Source organism: Macrobrachium rosenbergii, chromosome 49 (assembly GCF_040412425.1).
Source record: "Macrobrachium rosenbergii isolate ZJJX-2024 chromosome 49, ASM4041242v1, whole genome shotgun sequence".
NCBI lineage: Eukaryota > Metazoa > Arthropoda > Malacostraca > Decapoda > Palaemonidae > Macrobrachium > Macrobrachium rosenbergii.
Window position 1 is genome coordinate 27,778,606 of NC_089789.1, and position 22,500 is coordinate 27,801,105.

The following is a 22,500-nucleotide window of genomic DNA, read 5'->3' on the forward strand; positions in this document are numbered from 1 at the left end:
TATATATATATAATGTATATATAAGTAAAGATTGAAAACTGGAAGTAGAAATAATATACGAAAACAAACAAGGAAATATAACCCGTAGAGGTTTGGCTCCGATAGGTCTGGTGTATGTTCAGAAAGAGTTATTTATAATTTTTAATAATTTTTCCTTGTACGCTTGCACCGGCTATTATAGAAACATGTTGGCTTAAAACAATAGACACCAAAAATGCATTAGCATTTAATAAGAATCCAACTATAAAGGCTGTTCCAAAAAAGCATTCATTCATATATACAAACATACATACATACATATATCTGTCTATCTACCAATTTACTATCTATCTATCTGTATATATGCTGTATATATATAAATACACACACATATATATATACATATATATATATATATATATATATATATATATAGTATATATATATATATATATATATATATATATATATATATATATATATATATATATATATATATAAAATAAAAAGGCCCATAAAACACTATTTGACCGTTGCAACCATATATTTCAGAGCACTTCAAATAGTGTTTTTAGGCTTTATCTTCATATTATGCTAATGGTTACAGTAAAAACACATTCATATATATATATATATATATATATATATATATATATATATATATATATATATATATATATACAGCATGTGTGTAACTCATGACTTATTCGATGTTATGCTTTCTAGTATAAGGACAGTCCTCACTCACATTTAGAAAGCTGAAACTAAAACGGTCATGTCCGAATGCGTAACAATGACGTGACTCCTTCTTTTACCAGGGATGTGTGGCGTGTTCTGGTATTTTTTCTGGTACTGGCTCGCCTTCGAGAAACCTGCCTTACATCCAACCATCACCGCCAGGGAACAGCTTTACATCGAAGAGAGTTTGGGAAAACAGGTAAATAAGCAGATGTTATATGTGGAAAGAGGTAAACGGAATTGGTGGATTCGGATGATAATATTTCGAGGAATTTCCTTTCGACATCTGCCCTCTACTGTCCATTCCAGGGACCGCGAGTCATCGTTTTTCTCAAATATCTTTCAAACTAATTATTTGATCGAAATGGTGCTTTGACACGGTGTACAAGACACCTCCCACTAATTTTTGGTACTATAGTGCATTGTCAAATGGTGTTAGTTAAGGCGTTTACTCTTGACTTTCAAAGGCAAAGTCGCAAGAGTCAGCAGGACTAATCTATGCAATTGAACGTCCGCTATCCCCCATAGACAGGAAAGGGGGTGCGGAGTTGGGGAGGCCAGGAAAGTTGGCTGAGGGAGGGGTAAGGAGGAGGAGGGAGACGGAGGGACGGGATGGGGGTAAAGGACGTTCGAACGCATAGTTTGGCGATGCTTGGCAACACCCTGTAAGTCAAGAGTAAACGCCTTAACTAAAACCAGTTGACAATGCACTACATTACCAAATATTAGCGGGAGGTGTCTTGTACACTGCGTCAAAGTACCATTTCGATCAAATTATTAGTTTGAAAGATATTTGGGGAACGATATAACTCGCAGTCCCTGAAATGGATAGTAAGTGATTAGAAAGGTTTATAGCCTAATTAGTAAGTTAGTCTAATTTCTGTAGAAATTAAGGATTTTTCTTTTTCCTATTTTAAAATGGCACACGTTTCTGGTTTTCTCTTATTGAAGGATGTATTAATATTACAAAAACATATTTTATTGTTTTTTTGAAAAACATCACTGTTTAAGGAAAATTAAATAATGTTTTGGCGATGAGTGAGAACCAGGAAAAAAGTCTGTGGTACGATAAATTTCAATATACACAAACGTGAGTAATTTCACGGAAGGCAATATTTTTTTCTTAGAACCATTCAGTTCCCGTGTATTGCGAGTCTCTTGTCTCCTGGAAGACAAGGTAATGGGGGTACACTGTTACAACTGTTGTTCCATAACGTAAATATAATAAAGCCGTCCGAAAGATAAACTACTGGAGTAAATTTCTTTTTATTTGGAAAGGTGGCCTCGTTTTAAATGCATAGAAATCATAGGAATGCTAAGAGATTCACAATTTCGTGAAAAACAATCTGTGTAATAAAAATCCACTTAGCACTGATGAGGAACACCGTTCAAGCGTTCGAAAATCTTTGTTTATTTTACTCGTATATAATTGTGAAATTTTATTACACCTATCATAGGAATGTAAAAACCAGGAGGGAAGTACAAAGGTTTCTACACACATGATCCTTCAGGTAAGGAAATACAATTTTGGAAGTAAGGAAGGCGACGACAGTGATTCTTTTTTTCTAGTTTCTTCATTATATTCCAGGTAATGAAGCGGAACTATTTTGCATTTTACCTGCCGTGGACATTCCTGTCGCTTTCAGGTTCTGTACATAAAATCGAAATCAGCCTACCTGCACCATGATAGCTGATTGCTAGTTTAGCAACATAAAATTACATGTTTCCACCCAATTCATATATTTTAATGACAGTTTTGATTATCATAAAAGCACCCACGTTTGGAAACGGAAGAAAACTCTAATCTATAATCGCTGTCTACTTACTGACATTGTTTTTTTATGATCTTCATGCATTCTTACATTCATCCTTTACTTAACAGAATATCGCGCAGCCAACATTTTCGTCGACCCCCTGGCTAGCTTTCGCTACATCCATGCCCGTCTGGGCTATAGTTGTCGCGAATATCGCCAGGTCTTGGACGTTTTATCTTCTGATCATATCTCAGCCCACATACTTCAAGGAGGTCTTCCATTACGATATAGCCAAGGCAAGACAGACTGTGGTTTGGTTTTCTGTAGATGATTCCCTTGTGATAAATAAACTTTATTTTTTTTAAATTAAAAGAGTGCGTATGACTACAAGTTTATGGGTGAATGCTCGGCTCACACGTGCAGACGAACACGAATACATAAATAAATTTACACACACTCACACACACGCACATATAAATATATATATTTATGTGTGTGTGTATAAAAAATGTTGTATCTATAAAAATACACACACACACACACACATATATATATATATATATATATATATATATATATATATGTGTGTGTGTGTATATATGAGATACACATACACATATATGTTTGCGTGTATGTGTATGTTGTATCTATAAAAATACACACACACAAAACACACACACACACACATATATATATATATATATATATATATATATATATATATATATATATGTGTGTGTGTGTGTGTGTGTGTGTGTGTGTGTGTGTGTGTGTGTGTGTGTGTGTGTGTATGTGTACGCGCGCTCGCGTGTGTGAGTGTACAGTATATGTCTTTGTGTAAGCTTAAATAAGTTGTTCGTTCAGTCCTATCTTGTATGGTACGAGTACCTTAATGATTTCTCCGACAGAGCGGCACCATATCAGCCCTCCCTCATTTGGTGATGACGATTGTGGTGCCCTTCGGAGGACAGCTGGCGGATCACTTCCGTAAGAACAACATCCTCTCCACCACCAACGTCAGGAAGTTGTTCAACTGTGGAGGCTTCGGGCTCGAGGCTGTTTTCCTACTGGTGGTGGCGTATGCACGCCGCACTACCATCGCCATTTCGGCCCTCACGCTGGCTGTGGGATTCTCAGGCTTTGCCATATCAGGTAAGAAGGTTCATGAAGGATTAGAGCAGTGGTTCTCAACCAGGGGGGGAATTTCAGAGTTTCAGGGGTGGAGAGGGGCCGGAATTGTGACCACAGATTGGCAGGCTCAAACTGGCTCTAGGACCACATAAAACGCAGTGTGCATCGGTCCGCATTACTGAGAGGTCAATTATTTGGAATGCATCTTTTGAGGCAGACCACTTTGGAGAGGAGGTGGGGGGGGGGGATGATATTCTGACATATGGTGAAAAGGTGCATAGGCCTAAAAAGGTTGAGAACCACTGGATTAGAGGACACTGAAGAACTCGAAGGGTTTATATATAAAAAATAATGTTTTCCCAAATCAGCAGGTTTTGGCAAGGATGTGGACTCATAGATCATAAGTGAATCAAATTTCACTATAATTAAAAAAAAAATCGGGTTATCGGTATAGGATTTAGAGGATATACAGATGTTTAAGAGGATCAACTAAAGATTGTCAAACAATCAACTTTGTCAAAGAAAAGTGCAGAGACGGGAAGTGCAGAGACAGGAAGTGCATAAGGCATCATGTTTGCTTCTAAGGATCAGCTCCTTCTTAAAGGATTCAGGAAGTTTACAGGTAATGATATGTGTTAACTTATACTGTGCTTGACAAACAATTTTTAATGAAGATTTAATTCCTGTATAATCAACAGTTATGAGTGTTTATAAGCACTAATAAGAGTCAGCTTTTATTTTGATAAATATTAATTTTAAAGCGTTTTAAGACAAGGCGCTTGTCATCAAGGAACTAAAGTGTTGAAAGGAAATAGGAAAGATTTGGCTGCTCAGTTAGAAAATCAGATTGTTTCAAAACGAGCTGGATGGCACACGCTACGCTGCGCTGGAACCTGGCGCTGCCTGTCATGTCTCTTCTACCCTCCTAATCCCCTACCTACCCCGCCTCCACCCTTGGCGGACAAACAGGTTTGCAGGAGGATGGTGGATGTGTCATGTCTCCCTTACCTTCCCGATCCCCTACATACCCAGCCCCCACCCAGGGTGGACAAGCAGGTTTGCAGGAGGAGGGTGGATATGTCATGTGTCCCTTACCCTCCCGATCCCCTACCTACCCCGACACCACCTGGGGCAGACAAATAGGTTTGTAGGAGGAAGGTGGATGTGTCATGTCTCCCCTACCCTCCCGATCTCCTACCTACCCCGACCCCACCCAGGCCGGACAAACAAGAAAGCTCCACTCGGATTTTATTATTATAGATTACCTAAGTTTCTGTGAAACTAGAAGTTTGACTGCAAGTGGAACAAGAGGATATAGAGTAGATTACAGACTAACAATACATGCAGACCCTTATCTATACAGATGAAACTGTAGATCAGTGATCTATCCGCGCAGAGAAATTGATTGTTTAACTTAAAGCATAATAGGTGTTACAACCATGCAGATCAGTGATGGAACATTTCATCAGGTTTTCAGCGAAAAGTAATTTTGATCAGTAGAAATACACACGCGTACCCCGTAGCCATTATCAAAAATGATTTGGAAATTTATAAAAACAATTTAGAATTTCTTGATCAGATTTATATATATATATATATATATATATATATATATATATATATATATATATATATATATATATATATATATATATATGTATATATATACATATATATTATATATATATGTGTGTATATATATACATATACACACACACACACACATATATATATATATATATATATATATATATATATATATATATATATATATATATATATATATTAATATGTATATGCAGTTCCCAGGCTGTATATCCTAAACTAAATCTTGGCTTTAGTCTATGGTTCAATTTGTAGTTAAATATATGTATAAACAAATAGCCATCATATGGAATGATTAGGGAATGGGAATAAAGACTAGAACATAGATAGGCGGAGAGAGAGAGAGAGAGAGAGAGAGAGAGAGAGAGAATAGCGAGTGCTTTAAGTGGTGCGGTCGTGGACGGAATCGCTAATGTGATACCCTTGAAGGGAATGGGAGTTGGTTGGTGGGGGTGTATGGGGGGGGGGAAAGGCAGCGTCCGAGGGATCCCTTCTGAACGTGGCCCCTCTGTTTATCTTTTGATTTCCAGGGCGTAATTGCTCTTTCGTTTCAGTTTTTTACTCTCCACCTCTCCACTTCCCTGTTTCGACACGTGCCTGCTGAATCAATCGTTAGTTTTATCATATTCTCCGATGCATTGCTTGAAAAGATCCGGATCCCGCAGGAAAGATTCCAAAGGAATACTTTCTTTCTTCTAAATCTCGCCGCATTTCATGAGAGCTGCCGAAGAACAAAAGGCGACGGAGCTCTCTTTTGAACACACCCCATCGGGAGTTAATTAGAAAAGTTTAATAGCTTTTTGTACCTATATTTACCTGATTATCATGGCGTCTTCTCTCTCTCTCTCTCTCTCTCTCTCTCTCTCTCTCTCTCTCTCTCTCTCTCGATATCACTGTGGAACTTTCACTGAGAAGTTCAGTTTTCCGAGTTTTCCATTGTGTGAAAATCTGATAAGGAAAAGAGATGCCGGATTTCGGAAATTTCTTTATTTTCCTCTTCTTCTTCTTCCTCAGCGAACTTTCCAAGATCTCTGAAAGAGTTCTTATTTTGGCTCCAATATGGAACAGAAATATTCAGCTCGATTGGTTCTTTCTGCGATGGTTCCATAGGTTCCACTGCCGCAACATGTATTTCATTTGGTAAAAATTGAACAGACTTCGTTCATTATTGTCATGAATTAAATTAAATTAAAAATAGCCTGTTTAATCCTTAGAAATATACTAAGCTTAACCTTAACATGTACATTTTTCGCTCGCTGTTGCATGGATTCATGAGATTTGGAGAACCTTAACTGGAAACTTTCGCAACCAAAAGGAGAGAGAGGTAGAGAGATGTGTATAGTCCTCCATAAACCTCATTCAGAATTCATCACAAGATAATGGAGGAAAAAACTCAATTTTAAATTTCGCGGTAGAGAGAGAGAGAGAGAGAGAGAGAGAGAAGTGGGGGCAGGGGAGAGATGGGGAGAGCAGTCATCTGGGTAAGTTTCTTTTATATTTTTCTTTCATCAATCATATTAAGCTTGACAATGGAATTGCGTCTTTCTCGGAAAATAAATGAAATAGGAAAGAAGGAAGAAAAATATAAGGTTAGGAATGACATACAGAAAAAAAGATATAGAGGTAATAAATATGTCTATCTGATAGAAAGATAGTTATACTCTTATAGAAAGAAAGATTTTATATGTTACATCAACTTATATGTACAGTATATATATATATATATATATATATATATATATATATATATATATATATATAATATATATATATATATATATATATATATATATATATATATATATATATATATATTATATATATATATATATATATATATATATATTACATATATATACATACATACATACATACACACACACACACACACACATATATATATATATATATATATATATATATATATATATATATATTTATATATATTTATAATTATATATACATATATACAGTATATATATAAATTTATATATATATACATACATACATACACATATATTTAAGGTTTAGAATTACGTTATTTAATTTTCTCTCCCATTTCCTGTACATAATTCACTTTATGCCTATTGACGGAAAAAAATGTTAACTATAAAAACAGCACAGAAGAATATAATAAAAAAAAATCCACTAATCACCTTCTTTTAGCGAATGAGATTATGAATCGAAACACGGAAAAGATTAATCGACGCAGATGAAACATCAGAATGAAAAGAAATTACCCAAACCATCAGAAGCAGATCATCCTTCTCAAGTGAAAGGAAAAAGAAAATCAATAAATGGGAATTTCAAATAGAACTTTATTGCATTATCGAGTTGGCGGGGATTGGATGGCGTTGCCATGGAAACAACAAAAGTTGATCTCTCGTTGAAGCTCCTCTCTCTCTCTCTCTCTCTCTCTCTCTCTCTGTTCAAATATTGCTTTCCCCAACAAAAGGTAATTCTGGCCAGTCGGAGCTGCCACGCTGAATTTATTAATTTTTTTTTTTATATATTTTCCTTTGTTCTCATTCATTGACGCGTCGACTGGTGATCTGCTATCAATCACGAACGTTTTATTACTTTCTATGTTTTTTTTGTGGCGTGCTTTACCTTTAAAGGCTTGCTAATGCCTGGATTTCATACCTGTTGCATTAGAGTAGAGAGCTCTTTTTTTATGTCTAATATATTGGAAATTATGGATTGCAAATTCCTGATGCAATGACTCATTCTCTTGAGTGTCTCTTTATTTATTTAACTGCTCTTTGCTGATTGTGTGTGTGGCTGGATATATCTTTATATAGGAGCTGAAAGAATAGTTACCCATATGCTCTTGTCTGGCGTAAAAGACAAAAAATGTAAAACTACAGACGTTAGAAAATTGACTCTAAAAGTGAAAGTTCCAATATTCATGCTGTTTTGACAAGGTTAATCGTAGCCTCCACCCCCGCCGTTCTGTTTAAAAAGCAATGCTAAAATCTTAAGTGGAAATTTTCCACAACTCTATTGAAAGAATCGAGGATGGCTCATGAGCAACCTATCATTCATCCAAGGGATAATGCGTTATTCCCCCTTTGTGTTCTAAGCTGTCTTTTGCTTCATAGGTTGTGTTACTCCAACTTCTCTTTTCGTTCATAGGTTTTCTGGTTGTTCTTTCATTATAATTCCCAAGACGCCAGTTAACTTTTTCATGTTCTCTCCTCTCGATTCAGTTTTCAACTATGTCCATCTTTTACCTTACTACGAGTCCTTTCATTCATCAGTCTTTTAAAACTTTGCTTTCTACACATTCCCTTTATTTGAAATATTTCCACCGTACTTTCACTGTCCTAAGAACTGTAATTTCTACCTTCAATGCAATATAAAATAAAATACACCGTAGTAGAGTTACGCCATTTATTATAATTTTAAAAGCAATTTTCAGCCAATGCGGAACATCTCATCTGAGCACAATTTACGGTCATGTTGTGAAATCATAATAAAAAAAATAAACTCTCAGAGAGGTCAGCCCTTTTGAATACGCCTTAGGCATATTTTCCAGTTTCATAGTAAAATACCACCCTGTCATACAACCTTACCTGAAAATGTTTTGGGTCAAGTTTTCGGTTTCTACTTACTGTTCCTTCAGTACGAAAAGAGTTGTAGAGCAGGTTCTACCTATTTTCATTATAATTTTCAGAACCGCGCGCGCAAAAAAAAAAAAAGGAGTGAAAATTCCAATAAGTGTACGATATTGTAAAACGTTCTACTAGGCTTACCTAATGCAGGATCGTTCTAAGTACAAGGACCAGTTCATTTACTTCAAAACATATGTTTTTATATACAATTACATGTAATCAAGAAAAAAAAAAAAAAAACAGTTCATAGACGGTATTTCGGATCAGTGAAAAACGGTGAAATGGAAATCTCTCTTGAGTGCTGCCCGCAAAAATTGATCTAATAATGAAATAATTATGTTTCACAGTTGTGTCGACAAATATTTATACATATATATATATATATATATATATATATATATATATATATATATATATATATATATATATAAAACAAGGTGGTAGTTGATCACATCATAAAGACAAAAGGCGGGGAACGCGCACCAGAAAACGTTCCTGTATACACTTTATTGCTACGTTTCAAAGCTCCAGACTTCATTTTCAAGCTATAAAGGAACGCGAAATGAAAACGTGAAAATATAAAAATACATAAATAGTACATTTCAAAGAAGTGAAGGTTAATATTATATGCAGTTTAAAATTAAGTTAAAATAACTTCGCAAAAAATATAAAAATACGCAAAGCAAATTATAAGAAGCAAAGGTTAAAATATTATACACTTTAAGTTAAAAATATATATAAAATATACAGTAAACATGTAGGAGGCCCAGCCATAAGGTATGTTAAGAGAAGACCGACACGAAAACGGGGAAAACGTGGTGGGGTGTGTGAAGGCGGCTCCAGAGAGGCAGAGAGGAATGGAGACAGAGTGCTTGTTTAAGGGGGGAACAAAATGCTTAATAAATAACTACTCTCTAATGACCAAAAGTAGTTGGTTAGACGCCCTGCCTAAAATCTAAGGGTCCTTATATTGGATTTAGCATTTGCATTTCTTGGTATGTTCTCTGATGTTAGAGTATCCCGGAGATGAAAGTCTGATGCCTGTTTTGTAACTGAAAGCGTTATGACTGTCAATCCGGACCTTGAGTATCCTTAGTGTGGATCCGGTATAGATTCCTCGATCACGTCGAGGACAAGTAAACTTATCAACCACACCAGAGGTCATCAGTGGATGTAAACGGTCTTTAAAACTGAACAGGCGACTTATGGTTGAAGGGTTTGCTGGGATAATGTTAACTTTTAAAGCTGGAAAATGGCTAGATTTACGGTAAGTTTATTGATATCTTTGAAGAAATGAATGAATGGCAAACTGGCATAGGAAGTCATCTTTGGAACATCAGGTAGATGGTGGCGTGGAATAAAAACGTTATCTACAAAGGAATGTCTCTGTAATTCGCTAATCCTCTTCGCCGATGCCAGGGCTAGTAGGAGGGTGGTCTTGAGAGTCAGATCCCTGTCTGTGGAAATTTAGCAACAGATTTATAAAGCAAATTTGGTGGATGGCAGTTATTGATAAAATATTGCTGGAGATATGTAATTTCCACATGTAATGCCTGCCAACTGGAGGTCAAGGAATAAGCTCGATGAAGCAAGGTCATTATGGAATTCAGCTTTAAATTATGAAAGCAAAGACAATAAAAGTTGGTACCCAGTCCGGTGAAGGTTTTCTCCCTATGTACTGATGTGTGCGTGTGTGTGTATGTATGTGTATATAAATAAATAAATATATATATATATATATATATATATATATATATATATGTGTGTGTGTGTGTGTGTGTGTGTGTGTACGTATGTATATTTATACATATAAACACACACGCACACATTTATACACACATATATATATATATATATATATATATATAAATATATATATATATATATATATATATATATATAAAATTACTGATTTACCACTTATCTTCCTCAAATTTTCTGAAGGACAAGAACATTTTCTTTGTCTCTCCCTCATCTCTATCGAAACCGCCTTATGAGAAAAGATGAAAGGAGACAGAGAGGGATAATGTGGAGTGGGAGGGTGACCCACATGTCGGGGGGAGAGGAGAGACGTTGGGGTGGTGAGGGAGGGAGGGTGTGGCCGGGGAAGGGGTTTTAAAATCCATTCGATGAAATCTTTTATCAACGCGACGAGTCCCCTTAGAGAGATAAACCTCGAAGCAGCAATCTTTTTTACCCTCACAGATTGGCGCCGCTTTTCGAAACTCTCTCTCTCTCTCTCTCTCTCTCTCTCTCTCTCTCTCTCTCTCTCTCTCTCTCTCTCTCTCCCGTGTATATGTTGAAAATTGAAAAAAATTTTGATATGAAAATACTGATGCGCCTTACGTCTCTCTTTCCCTTTCGCAATATTTCGGTTTTACATTGGTCTATGTCTCCATTTATAAACTCTCTCTCTCTCTCTCTCTCTCTCTCTCGCCTTTCCTTCTTCCAGTCTCCTCCTTTTCCCCTCTTCCTCCATAGCGCCATTCCTTGATAATCTCCTCATTCGGCAGTATGGGCTTCTGAACCTACATGACCCGACGCCTTGATGGCCTCTTGTCGTGTATTGTCTGTTGTGCTTTATTATTCTTTCCTTATCAAATTCTCTTTCATTATTCCTTTTATTTTTATTTATTTTTTTTTTTTTGCTCAGTGTGTGGGTAATGTTTCTTGTCGATTCTTATTCTTTTCTATGATTATTGGTCGCTTTTTTTGTTTCTGTTATTCCCATTTTAGCTATTTTTCGTAGTCTCTGCTGGTCCTTTTCAATTCGCGAGTCTTGCTTGTGTGTTCATTATCTATAATTAACTCTGTTCCCGTCAGAGTTCTAAGTAATTCTCTTAACTTATTAATCACTACCTATGTACATCTGTAGGTGTTTCTTCAGCTTTTATTACCTACATCTTTTCAGATGTCTCTAATTACCATTGTGATTATTTATGCTTTATTTTTTATATTTACTGTGCTGCGTAATTTCTTACTGATTGAATATACCTTGTTAATCTCTCCTTTGCTTTCACTATTCCTTAAAGTCGTGAAGTCTTCTAAGTCTTTTGTGATCTTCCTAATTATTACTTTGTTGTCTTTGTATTTGTTTCTAGTACTCAGTTCAAAAGGTAAATTTTGTTTCCTACTAAATGAGTAGATCTTGCCTTTACTTTCTGATTTTCTCTTGTGCTTTCACTGTTCCCATCTGTTTTCAAGACTTCAAGTGGTTGTTATCTTTCTTTTTCCTTAGTCTAGTTTGCTTTCACTAAGTTCTGTTTTAATGTTTCCTTGTTTCATCATTTATTGTAATGATTTTTGCGTAATCAGCGATTCTTGTTTTATTTTATTCTTTTTCTCTGTATATAAATTTCAATGATTTAAAAAAAATTTTATTAAGTAGTTCCTCATTTTCTATTTATCTCTTCGTTTTCCTTTCGCATTTTGTCTTCCTTCATGATTTTTGCGTAGTCAGTGATTCTTTTTGTTTTATTTTATTCTTTTTCTGTATATAAATTTCAATGATTTAAAAAAATATTATTAAGTAGTTCCTCATTTTTATTTATCTCTACATTTCCCTTTCGCATTTTGTCTTCCTTAGCACTTTACTGGTATTACGTGATTCTTTTTGGTAATTTGGTTCTTTTGCTCTTCGTCACCTATTTCATTCGCCAGTTATATTGTTCTTATGGATAACCTTTAACAATTCCATAATTCGGTTATTCAGTTCGCGAACTTCCATCATTTTTGACAGCTTTTATCTCTTTATTTGAAAATGGTTACCTTTCGTACCTTTTAAATTTGACTCAGTCAGCAGATCTCGATTCTCCGTTACTTTACTTTCATGTTTCCCATGTGGTTTATTTTATGAATAATATGCAATCACGTTTAAAAGTTCCACGATCTGTGCACTTCTCTCAAGCAAATTATTCTACGTCGGTAAGGTCCGATTACTGATTATTCTGATAAATGCATTAAGGACATCAATGCCCTTTGACAATGTTCGTCTCCATTCGTTTTACCTTCCGAATTTGGAGTTACTCATTGATTAATCCCGAAATTTGAGTTACTCATCGATTAATCCCGGACTTGGAGTTACTCATTGATTAATCCTATGGAGACTTGTGATGCCTGCGTTAGGTAAACGTTGTCTGACATCGTGTTGTGAAGATATTGAGTGCAAAAGCTGTTACATTTCTTTTGATGAGCTCATTGATTTAACTGTTTGTCTGGCTTGCTTCTCCGCTTCATTCACGTTGGAATGAATGTAGTTTAACAGTGCGTCTCCCTCAAGCATACAGCAGACCCAACACTAGCGGATCCGGGGCTGGGAGTACACTGGGCACGTGCCCCCATAAAAAAATATACACACATATATAACATATAGATACACACGCATATATCACACACACACACACACACACACACACATACATACATATATATATATATATACATATATATATATATATATATATATATATATATATATATATATATATATATATATATATAAAAGCATGTATAATAAGAAAATTGTTGCCACCCCCCATGAAATTTTTCTGGATCCGCTAGTGAAATCCAACATTGTTACGTTTCCCCCCTTGTCTGTATATCTGGGTAAACGTTTACACCCTTTCTCTCTCTCTCTCTCTCTCTCTCTCTCTCTCTCTCCATTAGCGATCGCCGGCTGCCTTGAGTGATCGAATGAATTCGGCCGCGTTAAATCGAATCTCGAATCGGGGTCGGCAAATCAGGGTTAAATGGTTGACGGGGGAGGAGTAGGGAGAGGGGCGGGGGTGTCAAGGGGGGAAAGTAACCAGGGGAGGCTGGGGTCCCCCCAACCCCACAATATCCCTTGTTTCCCAGGAGAGAAGAACAATCTATATAATGCACTAAGGCCATTACGCCCTATTCCTTACATGCGATGATCATAAATTTCTTGCGGAGGAGGAGCAGATATCAAGAGATGTGCAATAATAGAACATCTTGGTCTCCTACGTATAATTTTGGTGACGTTGAAGGCCTGGGGAGGGGTGGGGTGGTGGTGGTGGGGGGGAACTACAGGCTTCAGAAGAGAAGCGAGAACCGCTTGCATAGGAAAAGGCGCAAACTTGCAGATGAGGGAAGAAAGCTTAATTAGTGTTTTGTTTTGGTCGTTATTTCAGGGTTGTGTCTATTTTGAGGTTGTTGGACGCATCGCCTTTACGAATGCAGGATCTTTCCTGGGTAGTGACCCCCAAGGGTTTGCGGGGGTAGTTATCTAGGACTAATATTTATTGAGGGTCATTATCCTCATGATATTGACAGTCTTTTGTTCATGATTTTACGGTCATCCCCAACGGGCTTGTACTAAACACGCCGCAAAGGTGGATACATACCGGGTTAAAAATCTTGGGAGGTTACTATCTAAGAAAGGTCCTGAAAGTATATTGTGGAGTAAATCACTCGAAAGAGACACACTTTGATTGTTTGGTTCACTTATTTGCATTGTGTATTTGGAGTAAATAGGGTGGACTTGGTTCGCAATGCAGATACAACAAAGATCAGAAAATGTTGGCGTAAACGAAAACGTTGATCAGAAAAATAATTAATGGTTTGGTCAATTGCAGAGATTACTGAATGGCAAAGCGAAATATCGATAATCAGAAGGGTTTGCAAATATGGAGAAGGAGACAGCATATGTTGGGATGGGACGTGGGTAAAGGTTAGTGCACTGCTGATGAGCTTCTTTGCCAATGAAGGGGCTAAATATATACAGTATATATATATATATATATATATATATATATATATATATATATATATATATATATATATATATATATATATATACATATATATATATATATATATATATATATATATATATATATATATATATATATATTATGTATATAAATATGTGTGTTCATGGGGGATATATATATATATATATATATATGTATGTATATATATATATATATATATATATATATATATATATATATATATATATATATATATATATATACATATACATGAGCATTCATACGACACTACTGCATTGGAGTATATGTACTGCACTCCATTAATGCAACTTTCAATTGCAGGTTTCAATGTCAACCATCTCGACATAGCGCCCAGGTATGCCAGTATTCTCATGGGTATCAGCAACGGGTTCGGTACCTAAGTGGCATGATATGTCCCATCGTCGTGGAGGAGTTCACCAAACATGAGGTCAGTCGCAAACTCCTTTTTTTATTGTCTAAAAAAAAAAAATATATATATATATATATATATATATATATATATTGTGTGTGTTTGTGCTTATGTATTTTGTGTATTTTGTGTATAGGTATTTCTTTAAAGAGTTTACGCACACCAACATGTTAACATCTGCACCAGAGAAAATAATCTTCTTCAGACGTACACAGAACGTTCATTAGAAAGCATTCGTGGTCTTAGTCAGTGTGTGGGAAAGCTTCAGCTTGATTGTTCGAACCATTAGGTAGGTTTTACCAGAGAATTTAACCCCTAAGAATAACATCGACATATCTTTCACCAAATCTAATAAACTACCGGTGTGCAGCGAGGGCCTTGAAAATATATTTTCTGGTGCGGACATGATACGTGAGACTGTGTACACAGTTCGGATAAGGTGCGGATTACGGCTGTTTGCTTCCGTCACCAGACGGCAAAAGCGGCGGGACAGTTGTTCTTTTTCGTATATTCGTGTGAACATTGTTTGTTTTATTCCGAGAATTTACTTATTTAACCTCCCAGAGGCCGGTTTTCCGGAATATACGTCACCAAAGCCTCGAGCCAAAGAGGAGAAATAAATTTAGGACCAGGAACATTCACGAAAGATGGAAAAAGATGGTTAATTTATGAGGAATTGCACGATGGCTGAAGCCAGTTCAGAAGAGGAGCTTTCATAAAAGGCTAATCTAATGAAGTTTGTGTTATTGTTGGCACACGAAAAAGAAAAAGTAAGTTCCCTGCAGCATAGTATTCCCGCAGAGTTGAAAAATACATGATATTTTATGGCTGCTTGGAGATAATGTTTCATTTCATTCACATCATCTTATTTATCCTTTCAGCAGACGATTCGAAAATGACCCGTTGATGTGCCTTTGAAAAGTCAGAACAAATATCAAAATCCTCTAAATATATGACTATACTACAGCAATCTTTATAAATTAAACTTGATAAGGCATTAATCTGATTACCAGACGCGGAAGGAAATCTGAATTTTCAGTGATATCTGTTCTATGTAGGTAAGAGTTAATTTGTACTTTTAAAGGAACGATAAGGGGGAAAGTATGATATGAATAGCTGTCTTAAAACTTTGACTATTTATACCAAACATGTGTGCAATCGTATGGTACGATACAACGATGCAATCATATGGTTCGATTCAACGATACAATCATATGGTACTATACAACGATACAATCATATGGTACGATGCAACGATACAATCATATGGTACGATACAACGATACAATCATATGGTACGATACAACGATACAATCAGATGGTACAATACAACGATACAATCATATGGTACGATACAACGAGGCCATTACCTTTCTAGATAAGTTTCCATTGATTAAAAGGTCCATATGATACCGGTGTACAAAACAAGACAAAGCTAATTAAATTAAATCATACAAATGAAAAATGTATAAACAAATTTAGAAGATATTACTTCTATTATCACTCTCAAGAAGATAGATGCACAGTGTTTGTCGAAAAGAAAAAAAGACCTTAGGAAATGACATACATTTCTCCGAGACTGATTTTTGTTCTCTGAAAATTTATTTGGGTATTTCAGCCCCACTGGCTGTCTCTCCTCTGTCGGTCCCTGTATTTCGTCAAAATTATTTCCGAGAAAGCATGAACAGAAACAGGAGGTACTGATACCAAATTAGTGGAAAGCAATAGTTTTATTTTAGATACATTTATCATCTTTCGTCTATGCCAAAAATATCTGAGTAAAATTAACCATGAAATAATTAACAGGTTACTGGAAAATGAAAGAAGTAATGTTAGTTTACAGGCAGGAAGTTTCACGTCCCTATGAATAATGGCTATATTTACCAGCTTGAGCTATTGTATGAAGGCAATGGGGCGATTCAATAGAAATAAGTTTCATAGATAACTATTGGTACATACAGCAGCTTTATGTTTGCAAAATTTTCATCGAAAAAAACTTTCTATTGTGAGAAAACAATGAGGTTTAACAGAACACCTGTTCAAAAGAGGAACAAGCATCAAGCATTCATTTTTAGTGATGAAAGCTTTTAAATAAAAAAAAAAGTCCCTACACACTGCTTAATTCCCTGAAATACTACACTTATTTGCACCAAATTCTGCGTCTTGTTCTTAATGAACTTTTCTTTACTGAATTGAATTGAATACAGAATTCAGGCTAAAGGCCAAGCACTGGGATCTATGAGGTCATTCAGCGCTAAAACGGAAATTGACAGCAAAAGGTTTAGAAGGTGTAACAGGAGGAAAACATCGCAGTTGCACCAAGAATCAATTGTTAGGAGAGGTTGGAAAGTAAGATGGAAGAAAGAAAATATGAAAGGAGGCACAGTAAACGGAACGAACGGGGTTGCAGCTAGGGGTCGAAGGCACGCTGCAAAGAACCTTAAGTAATTCCTACAGTGCACCGAATGAGGTGCACTGACGACGCTATCCCCCTACGTAGACTTTTCTTTACTAATAATTAACAACTAAAAATGAAAATCGATGCTGGACAAGGTATTTGCGCCTCCATACCAACCTGTAATTTCTGGTTAACTGGATCTAAATTTATCTCCTTCCTTTGTTAAGTCGGCAGGAAAAACTTGAACTCAAGCACTGCAGGTGTATACACTTGATAGCTGAATACACACAAACTATTCTTCGTTTGTACGTATGGTGACATGATGGTGAAAGATTTTTAGTTTTCTGTAAAAGAAAAGTATTGAGATGGCTAGTTGTCTGTCCGTCCGTACTTTTTCTGTCCGCCTTCAGATCTTTAAAACTACTGAGGCTAGAGGACTGCAAATTGGTATGTTGATCATACACCCTCCAATCATCAAACATACCAAATTGCAGCCTTCCAGCTGCAGTAGTTTTTCTTTTAAGGTTAAAGTTAGCCATGATCATACGTCTGGCACCGATATAGGTGCCAACAACACAGGCCACTACTGGGCCGTGGGTGACAATTTCATGGGCCGCGGCTAAGATTTTCATGGGCCGTGATAGTTTACAAACGAAGAGCCCCTGATCAAAAACTTCGCCTCTGACGTTGATTTAGTCACACAGATAGCCCATTTTATATATGTAAGGATCACAAAAATCCCGCTGTCTCTCTCTCTCTCTCTCTCTCTCTCTCTCTCTCTCTCTCTCATTCTCAAATGGTGAGAAAGTTACCTCTGAGTCCAGTAGTAATCTGTCAACCATAGTAAATTTTTAAGTTTCAAATAATAAATACCGTCACAGAAAGATACTTCATTAGTTTATAAAGTTGCTGGTTATAATTTATGCACGGAATCAGATGCAACGAGCACGATAACGAACATTTCAGACAAGTTGGCCTTGGCTATGGTTCTCTCCCTAATTTTCTTCGGGTGCATCATTTGACTTATCCCATCCAAAATAATATTCCTCTCGTTCTGTCTAAATTCTTTGGGTAATTAAATTCCTATACAAATAAATAAATAATTAAAAATAAATAAATAAATAAATAAATAAAAATAAATAATAATAAATAAATAAATAAATAAAAATAAATATATAAATAAAAATACATATATAAATGAAAAAAAAAAATAAATAAAAATATAAAGCATAACTCATACTATTCAAGTTAAAGCCTTCGCAGTTTTCGTTATGCGAAAATTTTCAGGTGATTTAGACATATTTGTTCTCTGCTCTCCCTTGCTGTGACTGGGTTGTCGCCTGGTGGATCTCGGTAAGGAATTATATCAACGCTTAAATGAGTGTAGCACTGAAGGAACAAAAATTGCCAAGTGATTGTAAAGACCACCTGATTTAATAAGTAATATAAAGCTATATTTTGATTTTTTAATTCTCTTTTCATCAGCAGAGGTTTTTATGTATCAAAGGCTAACTTATCAATGGCAGCATATTCTTTTGACCAATTCCTTTGCTTGAATGGGCAATTGTTTTACTTTTGCAGGTGCCTCACCTTTCGTCTATATATATTGTCGTGGACCTTACAGTGTTTTAGCATTATGATTGTGCGTTGTCCTGTTTACTTCATGGAAATAGTATGCACGAATAAAAACTCCTTTTAATTTGTCCATTCTTTTTGTTGCTGTAAATGAGAGTCCCCTTATACAGCAATTATGTTGTGAGACTCTGTATGTACACTGCGAATATCATAAATGCGTTTAGCAGAATCTGTTATCTTATTTTTAATAGTGAAAGTGTTTTATTATTGCAATCATTCACAATCATTTCTACTCCTACTTTCCTCCTGCAGAAAAACAAGCACAGGTACAAGTTCGGCTCTTTGGATTGTCTGCATCACTCATGAAACACGAAACGCCAAGAGATTTTCATTCGAAGCAAAAGCTTTTCTAAAACACAAGATAATACCTGCTATCTCATTAAACAAGCCGCAATAGTTTCCACTGTAAAAGAAATCAATGACAAATCCTGTTATCTCACAAGAGCAGGTAACTGGTGGCTATTTTTTTATCGTTACAAGACAACTGAAGAAAAGCTGCATGCATTCGGTTTTTAAAGTGGAACTTTTACTACAGAACATTACATTCTATTAGACAACAATAAAGAAACTAACGCAGATGTGAAAAATGAGAGGTTCACCTTAATGTTGTGGTAAAAAAAAAAATAAAATAGAATATAGAAGGAGCACAGGGAAAGTAGGATGAAAAATTTTCTTTTCATCGAAAATCGCGAATTTTTATAAAAAAAGAATGAAAAAAGCCCACGCGTATGAGATGAATAGCGGGATGTAGATGAATAGCGGGAATGGTAGTAGAGAGAGAGAGAGAGAGTGTAGATGAGAGAGAGAGAGAGAGAGAGAGAGAGAGAGAGAGAGAAACAGGCTCCCTGGAGGACTGTGCAATTTTCTACTTTAACAAATTCGGTGCGAGGATACCTAAGAATCCTCGGAATTACTTACATTCCCATGAGGACGATGCGGAAAAGAGAAAATGAGTGGGGAGGAAAAATGAAAATAAAAGATTGGAGGGAGAGGGAGAGGGAGAATGCGCTGGAGGGGACGGGTCAAAGAAAGGGAGAAAAAGGAGCCTTGAGTGTCTGGAAAAGTTTAGCAGAAACGAATGATAGGCTTTGCTGGAATAGAATGAATTTAAAAAGAGGGATTTAGGGACTTAAAATATCTAAAAGAATCAGAGAAACTGAAATATCTTTTACAGCGTTATGAAGTTCATGCGCAACAAAATGAATGGACACATTAAAAGGGGTTGTTATTCATGCATATTATTTCCATGAAGTAAACAGGACAACGCACAATCATAATTCTAAAACACTGTAAGGTCCACGTCAATATATATAGACGAAAGGTGAGGGACCTGCAAAAATAAAACAATTGCCTATTCAAGCAAAGGAACTAGTCAAAAGAATATGTTGCCATTGACAAGTTAGCCTTTGATACATAAAGAACCCCTGTTGATGAAAACAGAATCACAGAAAAAAAAATCAAAATATGGCTTTATATTAGACATTAAATCATGTGGTCTTGACAATCACTTGGCAATTTTTTTTTTGCTTCAGCGCTACACTTATTTAAGCGTTGGTATAATTCCTTACCAACAAAAATTGCTTTGAACTGAGCCTCTAATAAAAGGCGCATTTGCAAAAAATTGCTCTGAACTGAGCCTCTGACAAACGGTGCATTTGCAAACCCGGGAAATTCTTGTGTCAAGTATTTGGAGTGTCTAATGATACATTCCATTCTTCATGAAAGAAATTGACCACTATCAGAGGATGCACATTCCCACATATAACGTACTCAGTTCCAGTCAGCATTGAGAATGCAAACAAACGCGTCGAGTGTCTGATCTACCAGAGGCCACATCAGTGCAGTAGGAGTTGATTCGTGTGGAGATGAGAACGACCTACGGTATACTGTTCGCCCCATACCGTGGCGTCAGTTGCTAGTATTCCACAAACTGTACAAGAGGCAACTGAAGCCGAAATTAAACGTACAGTAACATGTAAATTTGAAGCTTATTTCCTATATATTGAATTGCTAAGCAAAACTATTCGTCTGAGGTGTTCTGGTATATAACGATGGCTTTACATACGAGAACAAAAATAGTAACAGGTTAATGCAAAGGTGAATTAAATTTAGATATTCCATACTGTTACTTTCATAATAGTTTTGTTCATTTCAAAGATTTATTTAATAGACTCTATGATATAAATAGTGTTAATCATATGAAAGACACTGGGAAAAAATCATACGTGATTTGGTTTAGCATTTGGTAAATGGCTAAAGATGCCAAAACTCGATAATATCCCCAGAGAATAAAAATGACGGCAATTATCCTATTTTCTCGCAAAAGAGGCTTAAACCACTATAAATTTATATTGTAAATATGCAGATATGAATCTAAATTTTGAAAATAAACAGAACCTTTCGACACTGTTCAGCTTGATTTGCAAACCAGTCCATTTTCCTTGAGTAGTTCATAAGAGGGAAACTTTTATCGCTAATTTCGCTGCGTATAGATTATACATATTGCCAGTTTTACGAGATGAAGATAATTGTTGCGTGTTATATGAGACGTAAATGGCTACGGGAGCAAACCCATGATAAGCGCAGGTCTGATCAAAAAGGGATGTCGAGATTATTTGGGCTCATTAGGCCACCCTCCCTCTCCTCTCAATCCTCTTTCCTCCCCTCACCCGTTCAAAGTCACCACAGGCTCTCTCTCTCTCTCTCTCTCTCTCTCTCTCTCTCTCTCTCTCTCTCTCTCTCTCTCCCCTTTTTATGTGCCGCTGGGCTTCTAAATGTTTCGATTCATTAACTGAATGTTTCGCGATGACGCCACCACATACAAGAGGCGCACATCCAAGGATGCAGGCCGGGAGGAAGTTTGATATTTCTCAGAAATCTTCGTCAGTTTCCAACTTCGTTTCGTCCCTTCTCAGTGCATCTAAAGTGCGCTTTGCACCGTACGAAAGCCAGTGAAAACGCAGTGAACACGTGTTGTTCGATCACAAAAGGGGGAGAATCTCGTCCTCGGTGTTTTGGGAAATACCTGTTGCCAATACATCTGTGTGGTGGTGGAGGGGTGAGGTGAGGCGAGGGGTGGGGGGGGGACCTGTAGCTCTAGAGAGGAACCGGGAGGGTAAAGGGTGTTGAGTGGTGGGGGATCCTCATGTAGGTAGGTAAAAGGTTTTGAAGAACACCACAGGGCTGCAAATACTGTGTAAATGACTTCTTTTACATTTAGTATATAGCTAGGATATTAGTACGCTTGCTTCCTTTTAAATTATTTAAGGACTGACCAAAATATGCTAGCGTTTTTTCTGTAAAATATTTAAGAGGAAAACTAGACAGGTGATTTGATTTTACTGTGACTTGTGTAGTCTATTAATTATAGACATTTGCTGTAATTTAGTACGCAAGTCAATGAAATGTATAAGGAAGGTGGTTACGAAAAAATATTTACATTGTCTCATGAATGAATTGC

The 22,500-nt window shown here is 36.2% G+C and overlaps 1 protein-coding gene across 1 annotated transcript in view; it reads left to right on the top strand.

The window, feature by feature from the left end:
* The window catches only part of LOC136832210 (vesicular glutamate transporter 1-like), a 63,313-nt gene that overhangs the window by 29,166 nt on the left and 11,647 nt on the right, over positions 1–22,500 (top strand). Inside the window, 5 exon segments of the mRNA XM_067093045.1 lie at positions 798–916; positions 2,600–2,767; positions 3,380–3,623; positions 14,899–14,973; positions 14,976–15,025. Coding sequence (XP_066949146.1) covers positions 798–916; positions 2,600–2,767; positions 3,380–3,623; positions 14,899–14,973; positions 14,976–15,025 — 656 coding nt within the window.